At 38.3% G+C, this 11,911-nt stretch overlaps 1 protein-coding gene across 1 annotated transcript in view; it reads left to right on the top strand.

Moving 5' to 3' along the window:
• LOC116337825 overlaps positions 1-11,911 on the top strand; it is a 43,220-nt gene that overhangs the window by 29,714 nt on the left and 1,595 nt on the right. The window contains exons 3-7 of the mRNA XM_031762749.1: positions 1,621-5,023; positions 5,122-10,671; positions 10,754-11,221; positions 11,292-11,423; positions 11,497-11,873. Of these exons, the coding sequence (XP_031618609.1) occupies positions 1,621-5,023; positions 5,122-10,671; positions 10,754-11,221; positions 11,292-11,423; positions 11,497-11,873 (9,930 nt within the window). The remainder of the gene's footprint in view (positions 1-1,620; positions 5,024-5,121; positions 10,672-10,753; positions 11,222-11,291; positions 11,424-11,496; positions 11,874-11,911) is intronic.

Raw genomic sequence — 11,911 nt, forward strand, 5'->3', positions numbered from 1 at the left:
TGGGAATTCGTTCTCTTTTTGTTCGTCGATGTTTTTATACCGCATCTGCTGTTGATGATAATAGAATATGATGTATTCAATCTAAATGCACAGCCAATCGATATTTATCGGCAACCCTTTATCACTTTTGTAACAATGACCTAACTTCGAATCGATTTTCTAAGCGCGCACATTTTTTCATGCAATGTGTGTCATCTGTCATGTTTCCGGTTATTCGTTTTCCGTCTATGTTAAATAATTTACGCCATTCAATGGAATAATGATGATTATTTGATGATTTTATTATGTGTGTGTTTTTTTTAAGCCATTATTTTTTCGATTCGGTCTTTTTAAAATTATTTTCGACGTAGAATATAAAGACATTGGCGATGCAAAGAACATTGACTTTGTTATTTGTTTCGGACATATCAACAGCGAGCCGCGTAGAAAGAAAATACGATTTTTTCGGTCGATTACTTAGTTATTTACATCAGTCAATGAAATCGAACAAAACTAACTTGATTGCATATCTTCATTTTTTTCGTGCATAGCATTGAAAGTGCTTGGAAGATTTGCACGCCAAGTGCGTCAAAAACATTGAATGCGACAAACTTCGTAAGAAAAACAGTGACAGCAAATAAAAAAAACGACACCTAGACATGAATTTTTGAACGTAAAATAAATAACCTGCACTGTACACCACAGTGAATAGTCGAACAAATTCGAATACAAACAATATCTGTGCATAATATACGTAATGCCACTCTATAAAATACTGTACACAGTAATATTGCGTATCGTAAAGATTGACGTCGCTGTAGCCGCAGCAATTTCATCGGTTCATCCCTGGGCTTCGTTCCATTTAACACGTTTGCTTCTCTCTATCTCGTTTTATTGTCTCACCAAATGTCAAAGCATTTTTTTCGTGTTTTCAAACAAATATTTGCAATTTCTAGAGAAAATGTGGACGCTGCTTTGGAATTCATGTTTTCAATAAATTCCGTTGTTCGTCGCAATCGTTTCGAATGAAACTAAGCCCTGCTGTGTATAATACGTGTTCATATATGCACAAGCACCGCACATTATTGCTGTATAGCGTTAAGCTAGTATTACAGTGGTACGTCTGATAAAATTAATGCCTATTCCATTCGTTCGACGGTGTGTTTTTTTCCTCTGCCGTAGCGTATCCGACGCCTGTGTATGCATGTGGTATCTTTCAATGTGTTTTATATCAAACAAATTGTATCACGCTCGTTTGTATGTGTGCAAGGTCAAATACCCTATTCAATTCAAGTCGTAAATCAGATCTTTTTTTTCTGTTGCGCTGTCTTTGTTGTATTATGGAAACATGACTTAATTTCGATGTTCTTTTATGTGTCTTTTCGAATAAATATCGGTGGCTTTCCTTTCGTGAGCTTTACATTTTCTCGATTGAATATCTTTCGTCCGTCGACATTAGAATGAATGAGTAAAGGTTGTTGTTACATTCAACAAAAGTTCGACATTGACTGAGTACAATGCGCCATACAATCATTAAATTCGAAGAGAAAAGCCAATAATTTTCTTCTTTTTATATAAATCGTTTTATATTTTGATTGATGGCTCTAATTTGCGAAATTTGTTTTTTTTTTTCGGTTTTAGATCGAAACGACTGACAATGGGTCCACACCAAATCATGAAAATTCGTGTCCGTCCTCGTCGAGCGAGACATCGATAGCACCAAGTACTTCCGACGCAAAAATGGAAAAGAAGGTCACAAGTTGTTGCGACGATAGCGATACACTGCAGGCGACAGTCGCGACAGTTGGTAGAAGTCCGAAAAATTCGGACAATCTGATGATGGATGATGAACCGTCGCCTATTGAAATGGAATCGTTGCAGTTACCATCATCGTCGACTGAAGAAACTAACGGAGCAACTGACATCGCTAACGAAACAATGGAAAAAGACGTCGATGCGAACGAGGCATTGACCGATACACAGCCGCGTGTCGTTGATAACAAAAAGGATACTAAAGAAGAGTTTGTTGACTGTACGGCTGATTCATCGAGTGTTATTAACAAATGCAAATTATTGGCGGCAACTGACGACAATATACTCGCGACTATGGATATTGCAAATGTTGAAAAAACACCTGGTGGATCAATAACAGTAAATGTGTCCGATTTAATAATACCTGAATCGAAAATTGAAACTAAAACTGAAATTGAAATTGAACCTGAACCTGAACCAGTTGAGGTTGCGCTTCATTCACTAGAGCAGGTGTCAGAATCAAAGCTTGATGGAAACAAAAACAATTCCACTGACGAGGAGACTACACCGATGAACAATGATGTATGCAATGCAAATAGTTCAAGTTCAAAAAGTGATACAAATTGTGTAGAAGAGCACTGTGATAGCGTTGTTAAATCGGCAATGGAAGACAATGTCGAAAAGATATCAACTGTAAAGCATGACGAAATCATTAATACAAATGCTAATTCGGATGCAAAAACAGATCAATTAGATAGTTCAGATAGTGAAATTGAACAAATTGATAATAATAGTTCAGCCGAACAAAATTTAACGGAAAATGGCTCCAACGATTGTGATAGTAGTGATATTTTAGAAAAAAACAAAGTTGAATTGGATGAAAACAGTGCAATAAGTGCTAATTACGCTTGCGAAATGGATAAAATAGATGAAAAAAGTTTGACGGACAAATGCGATACAAACGTGGAGCCAAGCAATGTAAAAAGTCCTGTAGCAAGCAAACAAATTGAAACTGAAAGAATTCAAATCAATGTACAAAATGATGAGTTATCCTCAGCTGAAGAATGCACTGAAGAAAATGACAAACAAGTTAAAATGGACATTGACCCAGAAACAGTGGCTACTAAAGAGAACAATGAACAAACACTCAATAGCGAGCAACCCAAGTATACTTATGATTTAAACGAATGTGTTTCATCGCCTGAAATTGCTCCAATCGGTTTCAAAGATAAATTTAAGAAATCTTTTGAGATTATGGAAAAATCAAAACAAGAATCACATTTAGTCGATAAAATTGTCGAAAAAATAAATGACCAATCAAATACAAATGTTTATAATGACATCGAATCATCGAATAAAGTGAATGAAGTTGAAAATGATAAAAATACCACGTCAACATCAATCCCATCCTATCAAAATAAAAACGATCAAACAATGGCCGCATCTAATGATGTATGCAACTTGACAACGGAATCCAAAATGAATTGTAATTCAACCAATGAGAAAACGATAAGCCCGGAAAATGCAATTATAATACCAAGTAAATCCATTATACATTCCCATTCCACTCTTAATCATCCAAAAGAGCAAACACGTACTGATCACCAAGTTTGTGATATCAAAGCTCCGGCACCAATTGAAACGCGAACCATTATCATATCGCCACAAAACAAAAACCGATCCGATTCCCATCAGAATGAAAACAATGAACCGAAGACAATTTTTGCGCCGGACTCATTATCGTCAAAATCATCAGGCAGCTTATATTGCAACAATCCAGATTTTTCAAAATCACTTCGTCCATCATTGCATGATTTGAGCGGATTGAAAATGAAAACGCCCGACTTCAGTAAAATTGCACGATCATCGGAGCTACATGTGCCTAATCCAGATTTCACGAGAGCATACGATAAACTTGATACTCAACGTCAATCGCCGCATCAGCCCGATGTGAATCCAAGCAATTTTGCTGAAATTAGTAAAAAGTACAATTACATTAGTGACCTGCAATTAAAAAATCCACAACCAACAACATCGAAACCAACCAATGAGCCAACACAATCACAACCAACGTGTTCATCGTTATACGTTCGGACGCCCGATTTCACAACTAAATTACGAACAAATCAAACGGACAATGAATCGGAAGCATTAGAAGAACCAACACCGCATATTATAAATAAAAATATGTATCGACCACATGCGGATAGTTCAAGTAAATCAAGTGCTTCGGCTCGTTCAACACCAACTAATTCGCAAGTTTCAGATTTTTCGCAAGTTTCCGAAGATATAACAATGTCTTTAGTGCAACACGCTACTCAAACGAAAGTGTTACAATCAAAAGCATCTGCCCCACCAAAACCGCCTACACCAGTGCATCGAATGGATTCGCGAACTGTATTAAATGCATCATCGCAACAGCCGCCGTTGTCAATGCCACTGCCATCACCGCACATATACTCGCCGAAATCACTTGAAAGACCAAATTCACAAAACTACTATCCACATGGTGTTCATCAAACGGAAAAAAGTCTAACAAATTTACAAAAGCTCTACAATGATGATTTATATCAACGAAATATGGCCGCATCACCAGCTCACCACCAATATTCAACACCTGCAGCACATGTATTCCATCACAGAGATATGCAAATGGCAATAGCACCAAGTCAAAAAATGCAACACGCCTACGAACAATATCATCAAAATGAAAAAGTGACGATGCCGAAGAGTGCTCAACCGACATTAGACACAAATGTGATGCGTTCATCGAACGATGCTGCATTATATGCGAGACCAGCGTCAACGAATATGCTTTATCATGAACAAAATCGTTTAAAACCAATTCATTCAGCATCTGAAATGCATCCATCCAGTAGTAGTCATATAAATACCTTTAATTATTCAACTGGAAGGCCCGCATCAGCATTAGCATCAACATCAGCATCGGCAACTATGCACGGCATGAACAAGCCGCCAACTGATTTTTATAATCAAATGAATCCGCCGCACAAATGGGCCGGCCAAACTCGAATCACACAAAGTCCAATTTCATCGGCTCCATCGCCACACAGCATAAGCCACCAAAATGCACGCATCTCACAAAGTCAAAGTCCAATTAGTGCAAGCCCATTGCCATATCAAATGCAACGACAGAGTCCTAGCAATCCACAATATCAATCACCACACACTACACCGTCACCATCTCCATTTGGCTACTCTCCCAGTCCACTACATGTTAAATCGAACAAAATTCCAACAAATGCACCACCAAACAACATTCCGCCACAAAGTGAGTCACATTTTATAATGTTAAATTATGCACCATTCGTATTAATGAAAATGACTCATATTGTTTTTGTTTCATTTTTTCTTTTATTATTATTTCAGAGAAACATAATGACTATGCTCTTCCTATTGCGAATGCAGCTGATAAAAAGCAAATATCAAATATGTTGACCGATTCAAAAGTGAAAGACAGTGGTCGATCACATGATTCACGTGAACAATACCAACAACAAATGCCAACTCATCATCGACCCTCTGCATCCAGTCGAAATTCCACAAAGATAGAAACAAAGTACACAGATCGTCATGATTATAAACGTCCGAATACAATTCTTGATCCGTATGTTTTTCGTCAAGCATCTGACACTGATGTTAACTATCAAATCATCAAGAAAACGCTGAACAAGGAAATACCAACGCCTTCATTCAATCGTAAAAATGCTGATTTGAATGCAGGCCTATCATTGTCATCACGCATCAATACACATGCACATCTACCGCAAAATACAAGCGAAATGAATGTTGTGCGAAAAGACAAACCGACGACCGAAGCAAGATTAGTGTATTTGGATTCAAAACAACCGCATGAAATCTACCAGGAAAAATTGGCAAAACAAAATGAATTGAATAAATTGCAATATCCATCACATACTTCATTCCATTCGGGTCAACCGATGGAAAATCATGTTAACTATGAGACAAAAACAACAGCACCAACACATTCAACATCGATGACTAATCATCAATATGCGGTACCAACAAATCATCGACAGTCAAAATTATTAAATCATGGTTCAACACCTGAACCAAATCACGTGCCTTACGAAACACCTGTACGTCCAAAATTGGAAACAAGAAAGGAGAAATCAACGCCTGCTGCTATACAGCAGCAGCAGCAGCAGCAGCAGCAGCAGCAACAGCCCACCAATCTTTCAGTGAACGATGTGTCTAGTTCGAAATCTTCATCGGCAACATTGTTCGGTCCGAAACGTGAATCGCCACTCGATTTATCGGTAAAAACAGTTAAAACAAAAGCTGACTCGACCGGTGTTTACGATTACAGTCTTCCGTTGAGACGGCCGGATACCATTCCACCATCGCTAAAAGTCGATTTTTCACCAAACTTCTCCAATTCATCACCCGATCCAAATGTGGCACGTGCAAATAGCGCTAACTATCGGCCACAAAATCGATCGGAAACTCTTCCGCCGGTTCCAAATCAAATGGTGAATATGATCAATCATGTAAACCATACACAAATTAGTTCACAACTTCCAATTTCACAAGCAAACTATACACAAATGGAACTTCACCAGAGGCATCAATCTCAATTCAATATGAATATTGATCCAGCTGTACGATATAAAGCTCCGAATATGGATAATTGTTTACCGTATCCACCGACAAAATCCAGTTCACGTGTTGCACCGACACCAACATTGCCACCAACATCCATTGAACAAAAGGCACGTAAAGACACAAAAATGCCGACAATTTTCGGCCAAAAACCTGAAGAATTGAAAAATTTCACTCCGGATAATCGGGCATTCCAAATTGATGCAGGCAATAAACATAATTTGGAAGGCACAAGCTCAGCAACATATAATAAAACTGGTGGTAAAATGGTTAACCCACCATCATCAAAATACAATTCCAAAGAAAAAGAATTAGCATATCGTGCTAGTGGCTATCCAAATATTCAATCAAATCTTGTCAATCGACACGGTGAATTTCCAATTCAAAATGAAAGACAATCGGAAGTAATCCAATTTGTATCGCATCCACGTTCACAATCGCTGAATCGGCAATCAGAAACAACAACGATTGCAACAACAACGACCACAACAACAACAGCAACAACTGAACAACATAAACAATTACCCTATCCACCGTATAATCATTTTGAAGCAACACAGCGAAATCAATCACAGCCGCCTGTATACAATCAGTCCCATCCAACGACTGAATACCCGATGCCGAGCAAAATGCACGACGAAAGATACAAAATGGGCCATCCGTTTATGGAAAGAGGTGATGCTCACTATGTGTCGGCCGCAAATGTGCCACAAAAACGACCGCCGGAAAATGGATTAATCGATCAAGTTCCTGTGAAACAGCCACGATACGATCACATTGACGATGTCAAATATCAACAATGCGTTAATAATTATCCATATTATTCACATCAAGATCGAAATATGCCAATATATGCACCGCAATACGCACCAAACACAAAAGTAAGCGAAAAATCAATAAGTACACCGGTTATTGTACAACCACAACATGCAATCGCCAATGAAGCCAAATATCATTATCCACCATATTCAAATATGAATAATGAAAATAAACGTGTAATGTCGATGCGTCCAAATGAAAACTATGAACAATCCGGTTCCAAAGTGAATACACAATCATTCCGACCGTCACAATATTATCCGTCAAATCATTATGTACCGATTGAAAAAGCGCCATCCTATGAAGATGTGGCCAAAACAAAGGCACCAATCAATACGATAAATACAACTGCTCCACATTTATCGCACAACAATGTTTATCCACAACCGCCATATCGACTAAACGAATGGCCACCAAAAATCGGAACCAATGAGCATCCCATTGGATACGGACAACGTCCATCTACCTATGAACAGAATCAACCGCAACCAAATCGATTTGAGTCGTCTGTCATCAAATCACCCGAATTTACAAAACTCGAGACCGTAGCCGTAGAAACGTTCCGAACTACAAACAGAAGCAGCAGTAGCAATAGCACCAGTACTAGCACAAATGTTGTCATCGCTCCCACGACCTCAACCACTAACACCAACAATAATACTAATGTACCAAAAGCAGTTGATCAAAGTGTGATTTCAAAACTTCGAAACAATTTAGAACTGAAGGAAATCGAAAAGCAAAAATTGTTAAAAGCACAAGCCACCAGTGATAATAAAGTTAGCGAAGACATCAATAAATCCGATCTGGCCTCTATATTAGCAGCACGAATTCGCACCAAAGGTGAACTGAAAGGATTTACACCAATACCAATTAGTGGCGCTGAACATCCGACAAAAGAGAGCCTGTCTGTGAAAAATACCGTTGAACCATTAATTGAAAACGAGAAAATCATATCAAAAGCTGATATTAAATTCAGTGATAGTTTGACTGGATTAGACTTGATGGACTGGGGCAGTACTTGCAATGATTTCTTAGAGCAACTACAAAGCAATGGTAACAAACAACGATCGAAAGCTCAGCGACGTTTTAGATCGGACGATGGCATTTCAGATAAAAAATCAGCGGATAGTTCAGCGAATTCAGTGAAATCCGGTGATAATTCAAATGGTGAAAAAGATAAAGTCATCGAACGACCAAATCTCAGTCAATCAAATTCACAGAACAACGATGAAACTTCAAGCGATGAGGATAAGCCATTGCTATTGTTGCGTCAACAGAGTTTGTGTGAAAGTTCGAAAATTCGTAAAAATGTATCGGGCAGCGATCGTGAAAAGGTGTCGCCAAATCGCAAGAAGAGCACATTGGAAAAACTGTCACCGAACAAACGAAATGAAAATAAAAAGCGTTTGGCTATCGATAGCAGTTCGGAAAGCGAAGAAGAAATTGATCGATATACGAAGCGATCAAAAAAAATGATACGAAAACCAAGAACACGATCTAGTATCAGTAATAAAGGTGGTGGCGGAGATGATGATGATGATTCAGACACAACAAGCATTTGTACACCAAATAAAAATACAAAATCACCGAAGAAACGAAATCGAAAAGAAAAATCATCATCTGAATCGGACATTGATGCGAATCGCAATTCAAAAAAGAGAAAATCACTGGAACTAAACAGTGATTCGGGCGAAAGTGATGATAATAACAACGATGATGATGATGATGATGATGATGATGATGTTGACAATGACGAGGATGAAGATAGCACAATCCTATCGACTCCGAAACATAAACGACCACAACCAATGGTAGTAGAAGAAACAATGACAAGATCGAAGCGAAAACGCGAATTAGAAATGGAAATAGCAAATAGCAAAGTATTGCGCAATGATAAATTAGTCAAATGTAACATGATTACGATTGAAAAACGTGACAACAAATCGTCGCAAGAGAAAAAACAAAATTCAAAATGTCCGGAGGAAAAAGGCAATGGAAAAGGTGGCGATAAAACGCCACGCTCAAAATTGTCTGATCAGAAGAAAAAAGCAAATGACAGCGATGCGGATGTAACACCGAAAAAATCGCATTTATTGAAAAAGAATCTGCGCAACAATAGACAACAGCAATCATCGTCGAGCGAAAGTGAATCATCGTCATCGGAAAACGAATCGAGTATAACTGAACGTTTGCGTTCGCGAAAATCAAAAATCAATAATCATGCATCCGATTCGGATGCAAATAAAGAGTCTCAAAGCGATAAAAACAAACCATGCTGTAGCAATTCAGTTGGTGAATCGGCCGATGAAAAACAATCGAATAAAAAATCGACCAAAAATACACCGAAGAAAACCAATACCGATTTGGATGTGAGCGAAGATAGTCGATCACAATTTCCGCCCGGTTGGGAAGAGCAAGCATATGAATACAAACGATCTCTCAAAATTCCCGCCCGATTGATTACAATTGGACGCCCATCATGGCATCAGCATCGCAAGTCCACATCGCTACCAGACTTGGATCCGCAGCATTCAAGTGATGCTTCTGAAACATTTGCCGAAATGAATAAAAAATCAACCGCAGCATCGTCGGCTAAGAGGAATAAATCAGGCAATAAAAAGACTGGCGACAATTTAAATTCGACGCATCATGACAGCGACAATGTAGCAACAAAATCAAAATCAATAATTGATCTGTTACATCAACGAGTTATTCGGCCAACTATTAAAAGTAAAAAAGCTCGAAATTTATTAGGACAAAATGAGCCAAAAATATTGCCACAATCAAATGAGGTTGAATTATTACCAACGCCTGTCCTTGAAGGCAAACCCGAAAATGCTTTCAAAAGTGAAAATGTATTTGAGACGGCCGTCTTGAAATCACGCACCCGAAAAGAATATAAAGCAATGAAAACACAAGAGATAATACGTGAAGTATTTGGTGGTGAAGATCGGCCCGCATCGGCACCTCCATATAATTATGAGATTGTACAACAGAAGATGCAACAACAACAGCAGCAACAGCAAGAACAGCAGCAGCAGCAGCAAATGCAACAACCGTCTAGCGAACAGCATCAAGAAGAAACACAAGAAAAGAAACCGTTAACCTTTGATCAACAATATCAGCAATATTTGGAAAAGTTGAATGTCGATTATGGTGAGAAAATACGAAAAGTGAAGAACAATGTAGTGGTGGCAAAGGGCAATGCCAATGATTCGGATCAATTAATATTGAAAACGGAAAAAGGGGATGAGGATAGTCTACTCAATCAGGACGATGAGAGTCATGACACCGAACTCAACGAATGTGACCGTACAATTGATGACAGCAAAGAAGGACCTTGCGATTCACTTGAGCGCGGCGATACACCAAGTATTATGTCCGAAGTTGAACGGGCAACGCCAACATCATTTGCCGGTGTTCTTAAAACAAAAAAGGGGCGCGGCAATCGATATGGACGACGCAAAGGTAGCTCAGGTATGTAAATATTGTAAATAAATTACAATACACAATTTGAATAGAAAAAAATTATTTTAAAAAATATTTTAAATATCTCTAGGTTTTGACTACATTCGAAAGAAAAAGAAACCATTGTCACAGCAGAATAATGCAAAAGACACACCGGTTTTGGTGAAGCGTCGTTCGGCTGCCGTAAACTTTTTGGAAATCAAAAATGAGAACGACATAATGCGTGAAATTCGCAGTTGGGTGCTGAACAAAGGTGTTGGTGAAAGTGTACTGCATAAAGCAGCACGTCTTGGTTATATTGATGTAGTTGTTTACTGTTTAGAACGATTGGAAATGACTCCCGATCAAAAAGATAATGCCGGATATACGCCATTGCATGAGGCATGCTCACGTGGTCTCACCGATATTGCAAGGGTTCTATTGCAATATGGTGCAAATCATTCGGAAACGGCTCATTCAGGCATTCGTCCACTTCATGAGGCCGTTGATAATGGCTATTTGGAAATTGTTCGATTGCTACTTTCGTATGGTGCCGACCCTCTTTTGGCTACCTATGCAGGTAATTTCAAAGTTGACTCCACTTTTGGTACAAGTAATAATAAAATATTTCGTATTATTATTTTTCTTAGGTCAAACACCGATTATGTTAGCTGAAGATGATGACGAAATGGTATCATTTCTCAAAAACTATTTAATTGATGTTCAAAACACCGGACCAAATAAAATGCCATGGAAATTTGATGGACCATGGAAAATAAATGGTAACATTTTTCACAACATATTTTAAAACAAACAAGAAAAAATAAAAATAACGAAAATCAATGTTATTTACAGATCCAGATAATGTCGGCTATAATGTATTTGATGATTTACCTTCTGAAGAAAATGAACCAGTGTCGAAACCAACAAAAAATCCACAAGAAGATAGCGCTGCAACAACGCCAGAGAAATCTGTGAAACCGGCTAAACGAAAATCACCTTTACGACGAAAATCAAAACAAAAAGACACAGTCGACTCAAAAGATGTGGCCGATGAATCGGCTGGCGTTCACACAGCCGACAGTGAAGCAGAATTGTTTGAAATCGAAGAATCAGATGCACCACTCATTCCATTGTACCAACTGCGAGACGAAGGCCTCACCAAATGGGTTCTTTTGAGTGATCTATGTTATTTGCTGAAAGTTAAATCAAAAGACACTTTGCTCAAACTGGTTCGTATTTATTTTTTTACGTCAAAGCACCACGGAAA

The sequence above is a fragment of the Contarinia nasturtii genome, unplaced genomic scaffold (genome assembly GCF_009176525.2).
Source record: "Contarinia nasturtii isolate CC-2019 unplaced genomic scaffold, AAFC_CNas_1.1 Cnas_scaffold_285, whole genome shotgun sequence".
Taxonomy (NCBI): Eukaryota; Metazoa; Arthropoda; class Insecta; order Diptera; family Cecidomyiidae; genus Contarinia; species Contarinia nasturtii.